Source organism: Cervus canadensis, chromosome 12 (assembly GCF_019320065.1).
Source record: "Cervus canadensis isolate Bull #8, Minnesota chromosome 12, ASM1932006v1, whole genome shotgun sequence".
Taxonomy (NCBI): domain Eukaryota; kingdom Metazoa; phylum Chordata; class Mammalia; order Artiodactyla; family Cervidae; genus Cervus; species Cervus canadensis.
This window is the reverse complement of record NC_057397.1, coordinates 25,830,631-25,849,247: the sequence shown is the minus strand read 5'-3', so window position 1 is coordinate 25,849,247 and position 18,617 is coordinate 25,830,631. Positions and strand designations below refer to the sequence as shown.

The window sequence follows — 18,617 nt, the reverse complement described above, 5'->3', positions numbered from 1 at the left end:
ATCAAAAGACTTCAGGAAGAAATTTAAACTACTTGAAAAGAAAGAAATAAGTTCTTTCTGAACACACAGCAAAATTATTACTAACCTCATGCTACAATTACAGATGGTTTTGGTTGTCTATTATAAGGATCCTTGGAGAAATGAGCTGATGGAAGAGAATCATCACCACGTCACTAACTTGCTATGAGACTCTATGGAACATCTCACTTGGCTTCTATGATCCCACGTTTTTCAACTGTAAAATGATGATTGCCGGACAAAGTGCTGATTTTAGCCCCAAGAGTTCATGAAAGCTACCAGATTGGGATAAATCAACATTAGTTCTTGAAAATAATTAGACTTCATTTTTCAAAGTTCCACAATTCTGACTTAAAGCTAATTTGCTTGAATAGTCTAAGTACCTCTCTATCTCAGCATTTGTTTTTACCTCCTTCTAGAAATGCATAACAATATGGCAAATGACAAATTTTGACCAGACCTGAAAAGCCTCTTTGAAAATTTGTATGAGCCCACAACATTTAGATATCATGTGTCCAAAAGATTTACCTTTAAAAAATCTTTTTAGGGACTTCCTTCATGGTTCAGTGTTAAGAATCCGCCTTACAATGCAGGGAACTCGGGTTCTATCCCTGGTCGGGGAACTAAGATCACATGTGACACAGGGCAGCTACATTTAACTGCCACCACTTAGAGAGTCCATGTGTCACAACGAAAGATCACAGGTGCTACAACTAAGACTCAGTGCAGCCAAATAAATAAATAGATATTTTAAAAGATATTTTTATTTCCAAAAGTTTCTCAATACTGAATTCAAAGCTGCCAGGTGCTACTTAATAACTATTTTCGAAGAAGAACTAAAGAGCCTCTTGATAAAAGTGAAAGAGGAGAGTGAAAATGTTGGCTTAAAGCTCAACATTCAGAAAACTAAGATCATGCATCTGGTCCCATCACTTCATGGGAAATAGATGGGGAAACAGTGGAAACAGTGTCAGACTTTATTTTTTTGGGCTCCAAAATCACAGCAGATGGTGACTGCAGCCATGAAATTAAAAGATGCTTACTCCTTGGAAGGAAAGTTATGACCAACCTAGACAGCTTATTAAAAAGCAGAGACATTACTTTGCCAACAAAAATCTGTCTAGTCAAAACTATGGTTTTTCCAGTAGTCATGTATGGATGTGCGATCTGGACTACAAAGAAAGCTGAGTGCCGAAGAATTGATGCTTTTGAACTGTGGTGTTGAAAAAGACTCTTGAAAGTCCTTTGGACTGCAAGGAGATCCAACCAGTTAATCCTAAAGGAAATCAGTCCTGAATATTCATTGGAAGGACTGATGCTGAAGCTGAAACTCCAATACTTTGGCCTCATGACTCATTTGAAATGACTCATTTGAAAAGACCCTGATGCTGGGAAAGATTGAAGGTGGGAGGAGAAGGGGACAGCAAAGGATGAGAGGCAAGGATGACCACCAACTCAATGGGCATGAGTTTGAGTAAGCTCCAGGCAAAGCCTGGCGTGCTGCAGTCCATGGAATCACACAGGGTTGGACATGACTGAGCAGCTGAACTGAACTCAACTGTGTCATCATGAAGTATTCTAGTTTATTTAGAGTAACTGATTGCTTAAATGATTGTCCTCAGGCCACAGTTTCCTGCTGCAAAGAGTAGCTCCCTCCGTGTCTCGAGCAACCAAGAATGTCCCAGTGTGCAGAAAAATTCCAGCTGGCCCTCAGCAAAGCTTGCTCATCACATCTGAAATCAGTTTCAGAATGTTTTGGAATGGAAGATTTCAACACACACTTTGACTGGATATTTTTAGAATTATCAGCAATGAGAGAGTTACCCAACCCCAAGGTTGGTTATTATATTTATTGTCATCATTTCATCATCACCATCAACAATAAAAGACACACCATTTATTGAGTACTGATTTCATGCCAGCTTCTGTGCTAATTCATTAGCCTGCATTATCTTTGATTAAACCTCACAATAATTTTCTGAAGTGATACTGGTTTTTTTTTGAAGCGTAGCTGATTCACGATGTTGGGTCAGCTTTAAGTGTGTGGCATAGTGATCCAGTATATATGTTATTGTTGTTTAGTCGCTAAGTTGCGTCTGACTCTTGTGACCTATGGACTGTAGCCTGCCAGGCTCCTGTATCCATGGCATTACCCAGGCAAGAATCCTGGAGTGGGTTGCCATTTCCTTCTCCAGGGGATCTTCCCAATCCAGGGGTCAAACCCGGTTTCCTACATTGTAAGATGAATTCTTTATTGCTGAGCCACCAGGGAAGCTCTCAGTATATATATGTTCTTTTTTTTTTTTTTTTAGATTCTTTCTCCTTATAGGTTATTAAAGAGTATTGAACATATTTCCTTGTGCTATATAGTAGGTCTTTGGTTATTTTAAATTGGGTAGTGTGTATATGATAATCTCGGTAGTCTAATTTATCCTAACCTCCCCTCCTTTCCCCTTTGGTAACCATAAATTTGTTTTCTATGTCTGTGAGTCTGTTTCTGTTTTGAAAATAAATTCATTTTTATCATATTTTAGATTCCTTGTATAAGCGATTTCATATTATCTCTGTCTGACTTAATTCACTTGATCCAGTCTCTAGGTCCATCCATGTTGTTTATCATTTTACCAACATTCCCTGAATATGATCTTCTGAATATGAACAGCTGACACTTAGCCTTTCTGATAAGAGAGGAAGCCCTTGTCTGACCACTTGAAGAAACCAAAGAAAAGACTACCAACTTAGAAAATAGATATAGAGAATCAGATTATTTAGTTATAAAAATATTCTTAATTTTACCAAAGCACTCTTTTAAGCAGAGTCACTTTAATGCACCTGAGTGATGAGCGTGCTCAAAGTCATAGCTAGATAGTTAGCATGTGTTGTACCCAAACTCCTTGGTAGAACCCTTGGCATCAGAGTAAGGTCTGCAGATGTCTTAGAGCCCAGTCTGTAGGTGAACCAGATAACAGTTCTTGCCATCAGCCCATGTTCACTGTGTGTATAGGTTTACAAAGTTTTGAGGAATGGCATGCACTTCAAGGCAGGAGAAGGGGATGACAGAAGATGAGATGGTTGGGTGGCATCACCGACTTGATGGACATGAGTTTGAGTAAGCTCTGGGAGTTGGTGATGGACAGGGAAGCCTGGCATGCTGCAGTCCATGGGGTTGCAGAGTCGGACACAACTGAGCGACTGAACAGAACTGAAGCACTTCAAGGTGGATTCAGGTGTCCTGAGACAGTCAGATGATCTTTCAAATAATAGAGTTTTAATATGCAGATGCTTCTGGACAATTTTTTTCTACTACCAATAGTATCTAAAAATAGCAACACAGCAAACGGCTGCAGGTGCTTGCACCACCTGCTTTGAATGGGCTCATCTTTCATTAGAATTAGATTGGCACAAAGAGCTGCCAGTCACTTTCAGAGCATCCCTAATTTTTCCTAATTATTCTCCTCCCTGTGAAATGGATGCTGCACAGCCTCTGTGGAATCCCTTTGCTAGGACTGGAATGTGATGTTCTGAAGCAGGTAGAGAAAATGCCAGAAGCTGCCACCAGCTGAGACAATGAGGGTGACTCATTCTATCTGAGTTTGAAAAGGATGGCTAGTGTTCTCAATAAAAACTACCTTCTGTAAGTCTGTTTTTGAGTCAGATGACTTAAATGGGCCTAAATGACAGGACATTAATGCATCTCCTTTGATATTACTACATTAGCCTGAATATCAATTTTCTTCCTGAGTAGCTGTAGCTTCCCCCCGCAGAATGGGGTTTAGGGACAGCACAGCACATCAGAGTGTGACACAGTAAGTTGCTTTTCAGCCTTGTCTTAGAGACAGGATACAACTGGGGCTGGTAGGAATGGGAGCAGACATCGAAGACAGCTGCAGGGCTTTGAGAAAAGGCAAATACCCCAAAAAGGTGCTCTATGAGTCCCTGTGGAATGAAGGAATGAATGCACACGAGTGTGAGAACAGTTGTGGTAAAAGAGACAGAACATTGGACTTGGAATGAAGAGAACTGAATTTACAATGTTTTGCTGCCTACCAGCCCTGCCATCTGAGCTAAATCATTTAACCTCAGTGTATTGGGCTTCGCTGGTGGCTCAGTGTTAAAGAGTCCACTTGAAATGCAGGATACCCAGGTTCAATCCCTGGGCCAGGATCTTCCTGGAGAAGGAAATGGCTACCCACTCCAGTATTCTTGCCTGTAAAATCCCATAGACAGAGGAAGCTGGCAGGCTACAGTCCATAGGGACACAAAGAGTCAGACACAACTTAGTGACTAAGCATGCCCACATGTGCTCCGGTAACTCTGTCTATAACATGGGGATAATAACCTATTTTTACTCATTTTAATCTATTTTCTAAAATTCTCCATTTAAAAAATATCTATTTTTCTTTCAATTCTCAAAACCTGAAAGGCTCAATTTTTCAAGAACTTTCAGAATAAGGCCAGGAACATCTGTATCCTGTCTGGTATGTGGGAAGAAGTGGAGACGTGAAGGCATTTCCCATGAGATGCTGAAAACTTGACAATGCTAGTGTATGGCCTTGACATGAAAGCTCAAACACTATAGTCTGGATACTTTAAGCTCACTTAAGATCTATAGCAAAGTTTGCTTAAAGGCACTGAAATTCTCTACGTGAGCAGCACACTGTTTTTATGAATGATACTTCAGTGGGACTTTCATCACGTATCACGTCAAATATTTGTTTTCATCCATACGATCACTGAAGCTCATATGAGAGCCCCACTGCTGGCGAGACGTTGGGTACACATGCCATCAGCTTTATCGGAATCAGACAAAATGTTTGCTGACCAACAGCAATGTGTTCACAAGAAATAAACCTTCTTTGCTTTTCTTGCCTAGACTACATCTTCCTTTCCAAGTAACCGCACCTAACCACAGGGCTTCAGCAAACAGGAGTCTCTTTCAGAACAGACACTGTGAGTTACCAAACACTTAGTATTTGAAACTACAACCAGTCACACCCACATCTGTTCATTTGCTTCTAATTCAACCCCACTTTTTGGCTTTTCCAGGCACTTAGAATTCTTTATCTCATAATTTGTCATGTCGCTCTTTAAAATAGAGGAGAACATGTGCCCACCTCCCACCCCCACACACATTTTATCTGTCCTTGATCGTGTTCTTATGGGCTGAATTCATTGTAGATTTTCTTCATTCTAACATTACGTTGGAGAAGGGAAACAGCTACCAAGTCCAGTATTCTGGCCTGGAGAATTCCATGGACAGAGGAGCCCAGTGGGTTACAGTCCATGGGGTCACAAAGAGTTGGACACAATTGGGCAACTTTCACTTTTAATGTTACATGGCTCTATAGGATGTTTGTGTAAGGAGATGCCCTCCCCTCATTTCTGCCACAATAAAGAAAGATGTATAAAAGCATGGAATTTGTTTCAGCTGGATGCACAAGTATTGAAGAGGTTAGGCAGCTATTTATCTTAATCTTTAGAAAATGTTAACAAATTCCTGTCAGCATCCATGCAACCCTTCAGTATCCAATAACTGACATAAAACACTGGGCTTGCTTGGGGTACCCACATGGTCTTTGCTTCTAGAAGTGATGACATCTCAGGCATTAGCTGCTTGACATAGAGGGACACCCGAAAAGTGAGAAGTGTTTGAGTGATAAATCAGTCATAATGCAACTTAGAAGGCAGCAGGGACTGTGAAGCATTCATGAAGAAATGACGCCTCATGTCATTTTACTGAACGGGCCCTCCATATGGAACATCTGTTCCTGGGGCCACACAGTAAAATGAGCCCTTTTTTTTTGCCCCAACTGCTTAGAAGACAAGGGTCCTCCTGTTCCCACACTGACACCCCTCATTCTTTTCCTGCAGATTGTATTTCATAATGATATATTACTTCTGCCGGAAATGAGTAGTTATCCAGCAAACGCGTAATTCACTCCATAAAATGAGGACGACATGCTGAAAGATCACCAAGGTCATAGGCAATTCTACTGACAGCTGAAAACAGTTAAACTGACTTTCTTCTTTTTACCACCCAGGCAGGACCCAAAGGGGAACAACATGGCCAAAGATTTCCTTCTGGCTCAGAAATCTGAACTCCATCCAGGCATTCCCTCAGCTTCCTCCACTCCTTCCAATAAAAGTGGCTGGCTCACAATGTCTTTCGATATTGTCCCACTTCTTTCACATGGAATCTAGGAGAAGAGTTTAGGGAACATATAGATGGAGGCATTTGGTCAAAGGAATCAAAAGCAATCCTTCCACTGTGTATTTGGACAAGACTCCAAAGCACTTGGGTCCCTCCAAGTGTCCAGTATACAGGATAGATGAGGCAGATCATTTCCTGAAAAGTTGGGGCCAGTCTTTACTGGCCTGAGTGGAGGTGCAGCTTGGGTCTTTAAGGCCTCTTTCTCTGCAAATAATTCTCTCTTAAGTTCTAAAGGTTTAATAAATGAAAGCAGGAGTTATTGCATATATTCACCCAAACTTCATCTATGCTCAGGCAGCACCAAAAACCCCCCAAATTACTGGAAATGACAAAAATTGACAGTTTTGACACTATGAATGGTGCTGTGCGTATGTGCTAGGTTGTTCAGTCATTCCTGACTCTTTGCAACCCCATGGACTGTAGCTCGCCAGGCTCTTCCATCCATGGGATTTTCCAGGCAAGAATAATGCAGTGGGTTGCCATCTCCTCCTACAGGGGATCTTCCTGACCCAGGGATCGAACTGGTGCCTCTTGTGTCTCTTGCATTGGAAGGCAGATTCTTTACCACTGAGCTACCCGGGAAACCCTATGAATGGTGCTGTCTATATCTAAAAAGAGAAAAAATCCTGGGAACAAACGTTTTTACATGTAAGTACACACTGAAGGCAGTAGAATTATTGCCATGTCACGCCAAGTTAGAAAGGCAGTGTAGAATCAATAACCAAAATAATATGTATGTGTTCTTCTACATGGGTGGTACAATATTGTCACTTTTTGCATTGAGGTTCTTTGCTCAAGACAATGTGTTTCTCTGTATGTCTGTATGGAAAAGCCTTTTTAATGATATCTATAGCCCTTTGGGGCTTCCCTGGTGAGTCTGTGGTAGAGAATCCACCTGCCAAAACAGGAGATAGGGGTTTAATCCCTGGGTCAGGAAGATCCCCTGTAGGTGGAAATGACAACCCACTCCAGAATTCTTGCCTGGGAAATTCCATGGACAGAGGAGTTTGGTGGGCTACAGTCCATGGGGTCACAAAATAGTGGGACACCACTTAGCGACTAACCAACAACATAGCCATTCTAATTACTTTACCAGAGATATAGGCTAGAATAAGAAAGCAATTAAAAAACCAATCCCAACAATTGAGAGAGATGTCACAAAATCAACACACTGATTTGAAGACCATGCACTTGCTTCATGAAGCAGAAATTCCAGACCTGCCTTCCCAAACCTGAAGCAGTATTGCTGGTTTCCAGTCCAAGCCATCCCCTCCTCTTTCCCAAGCAGAAAAATCTCCTTTGGTTTGGATTCACCCTGTGTGAATCAGGGTGGATTCCTGCTGAGAATTCTTCACTTGTGCTGGATGCAGGGGTAAGAACCTGGCTTCCAGTGGCAACCACTGAGCCACTGTAATAAACGTTCCTGTAACCACCTTACTTTGCTATTTTATTATGTGAAATAATACATTTTCCTTATTGTTCAAAGCAACGTGGCTGGAGTTTTGTCATATTTGCAAATCAACCCTGAGTATTCATTGGAAGAACTGATGCTGAAGCTGAAGCTCCAATACTTTGGCTACCTGATGCGAAGAGTCGATTCACTGGAGAAGATGTCTGATGCCAGGAAAGATTGAGGGCAGGAGGGGGCTACAGAGAATGAGATGGTTGGATGTCATCACCAACTCAATGGACATGAGTTGAGCAAACTCCAGGAGATGGTGAAGGACAGGGGGATACCTGGCATGCTGCAGTCCATGGGGTTGCAGAGTCAGATACGACTTACCGACTTAGCAACATATTAGCAGCCAAATACTTCTATAGAGCTTAATACAAAGCCTACTCAGTGCTCAGTCACTGTTGTGTCTGATTCTTTGCGACCCCATGGACTGCAGCCCGCCAGGCTTCTCTGTCCATGGGATTTCCCAGGCAAGAATACTGGAGGGGGTTACCATTTCCTTCTCCAAATACAAAGCCTATTTACTCTTATTTGTTGGACAGTATTTAAAAGTTTCTCTAAAAAAAAAAGTTTGGCTACCTACTTTCTGGATTTAAAGCATATTCCAGTGATAAGTAAATTAGGAGGAAATTAGGTGCTTCAAACCTACACCATCCCAAGAGCAGAAAGTGATAGCCAATGACCTGAAAGCAAGGAAATAGACTATAAAAAATAAAATAAAAAACAAGAAGTTAAAACTCAGCCCACAAAGACGTAATCATATCAAAGAACAGATTGATCTAGAAATAACTCATGTCGAGAAAATTTCATTTAAACTAATAATTTTTTTGTTTTTCTGCTTAAGAGTTGAGCCAAAATTATCTGGGGAAGAAGAGTTGTTAGGACCACTTATTCATTGAGAACGTCATACGAGCCTGAAGTTTACACATGTGCCAGAATGCATGTCCCAGGTGCTTGGAACGGAGACCATTTGTGCTCCTAAAGCACATAATGAAAAGTGATCAGGCCCCAAGAACACTCACAAAAGCCCATTGAGTTCCCAAGGGGCCAGAAGACTCTCGGAAACTATGGCAGGGTTAGAATCATGGGCGGTGTCTACCCACTGGAAGTGACAGCGCTGTTCCAGAGGTCAGACCCAGGTCGTCGGGCTCAGAATACAGAGATGTTTCCTTAAGCCCTGGCACAGGCACATGCTGCCCCACAAAGTGCCTGCCCATCTCTGGACAGTGCAACTTGGGGCTGCCTGACAGCCTGTGCTAGAGGACAGACCACCATAAGGAGTGGGGGACTAGAAGAGAGGACCTATAAAGTCTCCTCCAATTGTTTCCAATTTTCCTATCTCCTCTGGGCTTCCCTGGTGGCTCAGTGGTAGAGAATCTGCCTGCCAGTGCAGGAGACAAGGAGACTCGGGTTCAATCCCAGGGTGGGGAAGATCCCCTTGAGCAGAAAATGGCAACCTACTTCAGTATTCTTGCCTGAAAAATCCCATGGACAGGGGAGCCTGGTGGGCTACAGTCCATACAGTTATAAAAGAGCTGGACATGACTGGGAGACGGAGCATGCACATGCAAACACTTGGTCCTTAGGGGTCAAAAGATGCTCCGAATGTTGACTGTTCTGTCCCTGTAATCTTCTAAGTCATCACAGGCCTCTGTCCGTGAGGCACCTGACCGCAGGCACAGTCTGACAGCAGGAGTGGTCCCTTCTTGCTGCCATCACTAGTACCAGGCTCCTCACTGCCCATCCTGCTGCTGCCTGAAATCCCCAAGCAAAGGCTCAAGGGTGCCCCCTCCAAGGACAGTAGGACTGGTGGGGTGATGAGATACGTATGCAACTGCCAGCTTCTCCAGCATGGTCTTGAATCTTAACTTGGATATATTAGGGCTTCCTTGGTGGCTCAAACGGTAAAGAATCTTCCCGCAATGCAGAAGACTCAAGTTTAATCCCTGGATCGGGAAGATCCCCTGGAGGAAGGCATGGCAACCCACTCTAGTATGCTTGCCTGGAGAATTCCAAGGATGGAGGAGCCTGATATTTTACCATTCTCCAAAACCTGGGTCAGCTCTGCCCATCTCCCCGAAGACTTCCCCTAAGTCTTCCTGGTTGAAATTAATGACGACTTCCTCAGAGAATTGCAGCAGGTTCTTCCCCTTCCTTCACTGCACCTCTCTGCAGTAAAATATAGTTATTTGTGGGCACATCTTGTCTCCCCCAGAAGATCCCAGGAGGCAAGATCCAGGACAGTCTTGGTAAAGCAGAAGAATTAGCTCTTTCCATCTGGGAGCTGACATTTTGGTTAAAGTGACTGGGTAAATGCATCAAGAATGGGTTTGGGAGATGGTAAATTTTACTCAACATTAATTCATCTATATGCAGTGAGCAATACTTTGGCCACCTGGTGTGAAGAGTTAACCCACTGGAAAAGACCCTGATGCTGGGGAAGATAAAAGGCAAAAGAAGAGGGTGAGAGAGGATGAGGTGGTTGGATAACGTCATGGACTCAATGGACATGAATTTGAGCAAACTCTAGGAGATGGCGGAGGACAGAGGAGCTTGGCATGTTGCAGTCCATGGAGTCATAGTCAGACATGACTTAGCAACTGAACAACAAAGTGCAGTGAGCCTGCAGAGTGTGACTGCTGTGTGTCTACTGTGGGGGGTGTTGAGCTGGATTCTTGGGGAGGCAGTGAGATAAATTAAGAGTTAGTTAGACAAAGTTTTTATCCTCCAGAATTTGCTGGCTAATAGTGGAGGGTGTCATCCCCTCTGATTCTCAACATTAACTCAGAAATGGGACTTGGAGCCAGGACATGTCTGGTCACCCAAGAGATGTAACTCAGATCATCTGGGGAAAGAGTGGCAAACTCTTATTTCGTGCCCCTTCACCTTGGAAGTTCAGACCTATCTAGGCTGTGAAGGTCTTAGGGTAGATTGGGTAGGTACAGGCCACATGAGATTCCTGTCCATGCAGAGATTGGAGAGAGAAGCCTGGCACAAGAGTTGAGGACAGAATGCAGAATGTATAATGAAAAACAGGCAGTGTGCCTTGTCTTATAGAGGGCACAAACCCAGAACAAGGATCCAGCGTGCCCAGGTCTGAATCCCAGCTTGGCCATTTATTCACAGTGTGATCTTGGGCATTCTTGACCTCTCTATGTCTCAATTTCCCCATTTATAAAAATGAGAATAACGACAATACCTTTTTCTTACAGTTGTGGTAAGGACTTAAAGAGTTTAATGAGCTACGGGCTCAGAAGAGTGTCAAAGCATGAAGTCACTACAGTTGTCACTGTGCTGTTGTCTGGACTGAGGGGTGGTCAGGACTCAGGTACTAAGGTTAGTCCCTTCCCTGTAGAGGCCACAAAGTCAACAGCCTCTCAGCTACCATGACCACCACTTCCCAGTGAAGGTTGACTAGTAACCTGGGGAGTAAATGAATTTTCCGACCTTGTCCTTCTAAGCAGGGAGGTTTTCCAGACATTTGAGTGTAAACATCATGACTGAGCAGGAAATATACAGCTTTTCCTCCTCCCAGACATTGTTTATTGTGTACCCACCGTTTACCATTTACCAAAAGAAGACTTCCAACAGAGACACTCTTCCTGAAACCCAGCAGGACCCCAGAGGACCTTCCCAGGACAGGCCCTCCCCCACATCCTCTGCTCTAGCTCTTCTCTGAAGCACCTAGATAGCAGTATTTGATGCACATTTCCTGAGTTGTTTTGCAGATGTGAAAAACCCTTCGCTCTTCAACAGATGGAAGATGTTAACTACTGGGCACATAGCCCCAGGCCTCCTGGGACCTAAGGACTGACAATGTGAACCCCTGTGACAACACCCTGTGACCTCACCATCAGTCAATCAGAGAACTGTGCAGGAGCTGACCAAGTACCCTGCAACACCACTCTTCTCCCCTCCTGACTTTTTCTGTTTGTTTTAATTATTTTATCTATTTTAATTGGAGGACAATTATTTTACAATATTGTGGTGGTTTTTGCCATACATCAACATGAATCAGCCACGGGTGTACATGTGTTCACCCCATCCTGAACCCCTCTCCACCTCCCTCCCCATCCCATCCCGCTGGGTTGTACCAGAGCACCGGTTTTGGGTGCCCTGCTTCATGCATCGAACTTGCACTGGTCATCTATTTTACATATGGTAATATACATGTTTCAATGCCCACCTGCCTTTTAAAAATGCTTTGCTGAAACCCTTCGGAGAGCTCAGGGCTTTTAAGGCATGAGCCACTGGTCTCCTTGCAGGACCCTACAGTAAACCTTTCTCGGCTCCAAACTCCAAGGTGTCAATTTGTTTGGCCTCACTGCGTGTCAGGCACACGAACTTGCGTTAGTACTCCTTCCCCAAACTTCTCCAGAATTTAGCTGTCCTGCAGATTCAGCATCAGTTCTGGCCCTCATCTTCTCACCTGAGCCCCCATATCAGCCTGCTGATGGCTTTTAGTCCCTCATCTCTGCTAATTCCATGATCCTTACAAAACTCAGACCGTAACTGTGCTTAACTATGTCTGGTGGGAAAATACAAATGAAAACAAAAATAGCATATGGCTGCCCCCCCATCAGGCTTATGATTAACACTTCATCAAAAACAAACAACTCATAGGAAAGGAGATCAGATTTGTGGTTCACCAGACGCAGTGGGTAGAAAGAAGCAAAATTAGATGAAGGTGGTCAAGAGGTACAAACTCTCAGTTATCAGGAAGGGGACTTCCCTGGTGCTCTGGGGGCTAAGACTCCATGCTCCAGATGCAGGGGGCCTGAGTTCCATCCCTGGTCAGGGAACTAGATCTCACAAGCCACAACCAAGAGTTCTCACACCACAACTAAGACCTGGCCCTGCTGAATAAATAAATAAAACATTTTTTCAAAAAGATAAATTAAGTTCTAGGGATATAATGTACAATATGATTGATAGAATTAAAATTGCTCTTATGTTATATGTGAAAGTTGTTAAGAGAGTATGTCTTCAGAGTTCTCATTACACTGAACCAAAGTTTTTTCTATTTCTCTAATTTTGTATTTATATGAAATGATGGATGTTCACTAAATGTATGTGATAATCATTTCATCCTGTATGTAAGTCAAATCATTATATTGTACACTTTGTGAGTGGTCAGTCGCTCAGTCATGTCCAACTCTTTGTGACCCCATGGTCTGTAGCCTGCTAGGCTCCTCTGTCCGTGGAATTCTACAGGCAAGAATACCGGAGCGGGTTAGCATGCCCTCCTGCAAGGGATCTTCCCGACCCCGGGATCAAACCTGCATCTCCTACCTCTCCTACATTGCAGGCAGATTCTTTCCCCACTGAGCCACCTTGGAAGCATTATGTCAATTATAACTCAGGAGAAAAAAAGTGAAGTCTGCTAATATCAACCACTCATAATGGGTCTGAGAGGGAGATTTTCACACACCCCTTGTGGGAGGGGGTCATTTTGGAGGGTCTCTAGGCAGTGTGATTGAAATTTAAGGTGTACAGTCCTCTGACCCAGCAGCTACAGGGTTCCACGTGTACCCAGAGGATCATTCCCAGAGGATCATTCCCGTGAGAACGAAGGAGGGACATCAAAAAGGTTCATTGAGCCCTGCTTAGAACAGAGAAAAAAGCTCAGAAACAATCTAACAGTCCATCAGAAGAGAAATGGCTACACTGTGATATACCCACTTCCTGGAACACGGCACAGCGCTGAAACACCAGCTACAGGTAGCAGTACCCACACCAAAGGAGCTTACGTAAAGACAGATAAACTACGTCTGCCCCCCTTCAAATCCGTATGTTGACGTCCTAGCCCCCAGTATCTCAGACTGTGACGATATTTGGAGATAGCATCTTTAAGGAGGTTATTAAGATATTGACCAAATAAGGTGGGCCCTAAGCCAACATGACGAGTGTCCTTGTAAGAAGAGGGAATTAGGATACGGATCCATGAAAGGAAAACCTGGTGAAGACACAGAGAGAAGATGGCCATCTACAAGCCAAGGAGAGAGGCCTCAGAAGGCACCAACCTGCAGACACCTTGATCTTGGACTTGCAGCTTCCATACTCTGAGAGAATAACTTTCTATTGTTTAAGGCAGTGGTCCCCAACCTCTCTGGCACCAGGGACTGGTTTCACGTAAGATAGTTTTTCTACAGACCAGGGTGGCAGGAGGGGATGCTTTCAGAATGATTCAAGCATATTACATTTATTTCGCATTTTATTTCTATTATTACATTGTGATATATAGGGTCTTCCCAGGTGTCACTAGTGGTAAAGAATCTGCTTGCCAATGCAGGAGATAGAAGAGATGCAGTTTCGATCCCTGGGTTGGGAAGATCCCCTGGAGGAGGAAATGACAATGCACCACAGTATTCTTGCCTGGAGAATCCCATGGACAAAAGAGCCTGGTGGACTACAGTCAATGAGGCCGCAGAGAGATGGACACAACAGAGCAACTGAACATGCTACCTTACAGTATATATGATGAAATAATTATATAACTCACCATAATACAAAACCTGAGCTTGTTTTCCTGCAGATAGATGGTCCCATCTGGGGATGATGGGAGAACAATAGGGAGCAGCTGTAAATAAAAATGAAGTTTCACTCTCTTGCTTGGTGCTCACCTCCTGCTGTGTGGCCTGGTTCCCAACAGGCCATGGACCAGTATTTTGGCCATGGACCAGTATTGGACCAATACTGGGTTAGGGACCCCTGATTTAAGGCACCTAGTCCATTCTAGACTGCAGTACTTTGTTACAGCAGCCCTATTGAACTAGACCACACAATACACAATATTGGATATTTTCTCTGGGTGTGTATAGCTATATGTAATGTATGGAAAAGAGAATGGAAGGGCCCATCCCAGTCCAACTCCTCCTTTGGGGAGGCATAGAGATTGAGATTGGGGACTAGGGGTTGAAAAGGTAAAATAAGGCTTTACTGATTATAATAAGAAAGTACTCACACATTATTTGTATATCAATATAAAAAGCCCTCACTCATGGTCTTCTATTGACTACAGCATACAATGTACTTCCCCACCTGCAACCAGCCATCTTTAGAACTTCCTTCCCATTCTCACCCCTGAACCTTTCACACCAATTTGCCACACCAGAATATCCCACCTCTCCACAGCCTCCACACCTCTGTCTGTCTTGTCCTTCCCCCTCTGTAAGCCTGGGCTACTGATTCTCATCCTTCAGAGCCCAGCTCAGCTGTCACTCACAGTAGAAACAGGTTGCTAGAGGTCTTGCTTGGCAGATTTTCCCAAGGCCCTCTTCTCTGTTTTTTTTTCTTTTATGTTCTTATTCATTTTCCTACTCCCAGTGCCTGTGGCCAAGTAAATGCTCAATAAATGGTTCCAAATGCATCGATGATAGCAACATTTTCTAGCAGGTTGCTTTTTCCTCCAATGTGTCCCAAAGGTCCCACATTTCATTCTGTGTGAATTAACAGACTCCCTCGAGACCAGAACTGTAATCACGGCATGACCGAGGGCCAAGCCTTCTACTGCTTCTTTCACACAATGGGGATGACAGGATTTCCAAGCTAGCCAAGCCGCATTTACTTTTAATTTTGGTGAAATCAGCTAAGAATGTATTGCAATTTATTTTATTCAAGTTCTGTGCCCATAAAGGTCTTCAATTACTTAACTCACAATGCATGCGTGCTCAGTCGTGTCTGACTCTTTGTGACCCCATGGACTGTAGCCCACCAGGCGCCTCTGTCCATGAGATTTTCCAGGCAAAACAATGAGGTGGGTTGACATTACCTTCTCCTGGGGTTCTTCCTGACCCAAGGATCGAAACTGAGTCTCCTGCACTGCAGGCAGATTCTTTACCATCTGAGTCACCAGGGTTACCCGAAATAGCTCTCACATCAAAAATGCCTCTTGAGCTTTACCTGCGAGGCTCTGCTAACCCAGACCTTACCTCTTCATTGGCTTGGGTGAGCACTCTCTCTCCAGATTGGAGGATGTGTGTTTCACATGCATTGCATTATAGGAAGTGTGAGTGTAGTCATTTTCATCGCTGTAGTCAGGACCGAGCAACGTCCGGGCCCATGTTCCCATGTCATAAGGAGGAAGGGTGCCTCCAAATTCAGATGGCAAAAATTCGGGGTGTATTAGCTGGTGGAGGCTGTTTAAGTTGTTTCCATGCAGGAAAATCTGGAAAGAAAAAATAATTAGCGAGGAAACAAATCCAAAACATATGATCAAGCGTTTAATCTAATACATAGTCTAGCAGTGACAAAGTAGATGCATTGTTGGTGATCATGGAGTTTAAAGAGGCATTCAATTTTGTGTCTGTGGCTTAGTCTTCATAAAATGTTAATTTATTGCTCAGAAGAGGGGCTGAATTAATAGTCCTTAAAAATGAAGTTCATGAATAAATTGGGTATTTTTTGGCCATGGTCCAAATTTACACATATAGTCATCTCTTAATTATCCCTGCAGATGAAAAGAGTAGGAATGTATATCCTCCAAACCCCTGATCATGCTTCACGCACACCACATCGCACTATTCTCCTTAAGCATCCTCTAGACCCTGCTCAATGTTCCCCATCATTCCCAGGCCTACATCTAGTGGCAAAGACTTCCTCAATCTGCCCCAGTGACACCTGCCCACTTGACTCTCCCCAATTCCCCAAATTAACTGTTCATTGTGAGATGACTTCTAAGATTTTCTGATTTGTTCATTGATGTCTTTCTGCCCTATAGGAGAGGGCTTCTCTGGTGGTTCAGTCGTAAAGAATCTGCTTGCCAATGCAGGAGACACAGGTTCCACCCCTGGGTCTGCAAGATCCCCTGGAGAAGGAAATGGCAACTCACTCCAGTAGTCTTGCCTGGGTGATCCCATGGACAGAGGAGCCTGGTGGGCTACAGTCTATGGGATGGCAAAAGAGCTGGACAACTGAGCTACTCAAGAGTGAAACAATCCCCATAGGAAGAGCAGGATGTTCAGTAAAGGGACCATTTTTTTAAAACCCTTCTAATACTCTCCTAGCTCCCAGGGTGGTGTGGGCACAAGGAAAAATCTCAGTCACTTCTTAAGTAATGGAATTGGAAACTGTGACGTGAGAATTTATTGTGAGATATTTTTGCAACAATTTTCTGTTTCTGTCTGGATTTGCCAATACCCTCAACAAACAAGTTTGCATCTTTGAAACATATAATGGATGGTGATGTAATTAGTTGTAGGGGAGAAAACACCCCCAAATAACATTTTCAAACAAATCCATGAAGTGGATAAGCCACAAGTCAATAATTACCATTGCCTGTAATTTAGGAATCGACTCCTGAAAGTTTATTCAAAGTGCATCTGTATAATGACATTGATTCCCACACTTCTTCATGTTGCAGGCTCAATGTGCATTAATTGTTCCCGAGTACAGGGTCATCAATTATACACACACATGCGCACACTTAACCATGAAGAAATGTATGAATAACTGTGATTTTTAAAATACTTACATATAGTATAATAATATATCATGTAAGTATTACATTACACTGTTTAACTGTTAGTACAGGCATCCCTGTCTACTGTGCTTTGCATACTTAACAGATATTACACTTTTTATAAACCAAAAGTCTGTGGCAATCTTACATCAAGCAAGTTTATTGGTGCCCTTTTTCTAAAGTGTTAGCAAACCTTGTGTCTCTGTCACATTTTGATAATTCTCTTAATATTTCAAACTCATTCATGATTATTATATTAGCCATGGTGAGCTGTGATCAGTGATCTTTGATATAACTATTACAATTTTTTGTTGTTGTTTTGTATTTTAATTAAAGTAATACAATTACTTTAATTAAATTAATTTAAATCAATTTAATTAATTGAACTTTTTTTAGACATAATACTATTGCACACTTAATAGACTATAGTATAGTGTAAATGTAACTTTTTTGTACACTGGGAAACAGAAAAAAAAAACATACATGTGATTTGCTTTTTCATGATGCTTGCTTTTTTGCAGTGGTCTGGAACCTAACTCACAACATGTCTGAAGGGTGTATATTATTGTATAATGTACTATATAAGTATATAATAAATATTTGCTTTCTATAAAATTAAATTTAGGTTACACTCTGCAGCATATGAGACCTTAGTTCCCTGATCAGGGATTGAACCTGCAGCCCCTGCATTGGAAGGCAGAGCCTTACTCTCTACCTTGCCTTGTTGTACTGAATTTTAACTTGGGATGTAATGACATCATTTAAAGAGGAAGGAGACAAGAAGCTAAGTGCTAAAATTCTTCACAAGAATACCGCAGCACTTCAAGAAACAACGTACATTTTCTGACACTGAATGGTTGGGTATGACTGAATTTTAACAAGAATTTTTTTTTTTTAAGAAATTCACATATTCTGACATATACACCATGGAATATTACTCAGCGTTAAAAAGAATTCATTCGAATCAGTTCTAATGAGATGGATGAAACTGGAGCACATTATACAGGGTGAAGTAAGCCAGAAAGATAAAGAACATTACAGCATACTAACACATATATATGGAATTTAGAAAGATGGTAATGATAACCTTATATGCAAAACAGAAAAAGAGACACAGATGTACAGAACAGACTTTTGAACTCTGTGGGAGAAGGCGAGGGTGGGATGTTTCAAAAGAACAGCATGTATATTATCTATAGTGAAACAGATGACCAGCCCAGGTGGGATGCATGAGACAAGTGCTCGGGCCTGGTGCACTGGGAAGACCCAGAGGAATCGGGTGGAGAAGGAGGTGGGAGGGGGAATTGGGATGGGGAATACATGTAAATCCATGGCTGATTCATGTCAATGTATGACAAAACCCACTGAAATGTTGTGAAGTAATTAGCCTCCAACTAATAAAAATTTTAAAAAAAAGAAAGAAATTCACATAGTCTGACTTTTGCAGAATGTCTCAGTAGAGGAATTATAGT

General features: G+C 42.7%; 1 protein-coding gene across 1 annotated transcript in view; it reads right to left on the bottom strand.

The window, feature by feature from the left end:
* Positions 1-18,617, bottom strand: part of CLVS1 (clavesin 1) — a 156,178-nt gene that overhangs the window by 9,888 nt on the left and 127,673 nt on the right. Inside the window, exon 5 of the mRNA XM_043483595.1 lies at positions 15,617-15,852. Coding sequence (XP_043339530.1) covers positions 15,617-15,852 — 236 coding nt within the window. The remainder of the gene's footprint in view (positions 1-15,616; positions 15,853-18,617) is intronic.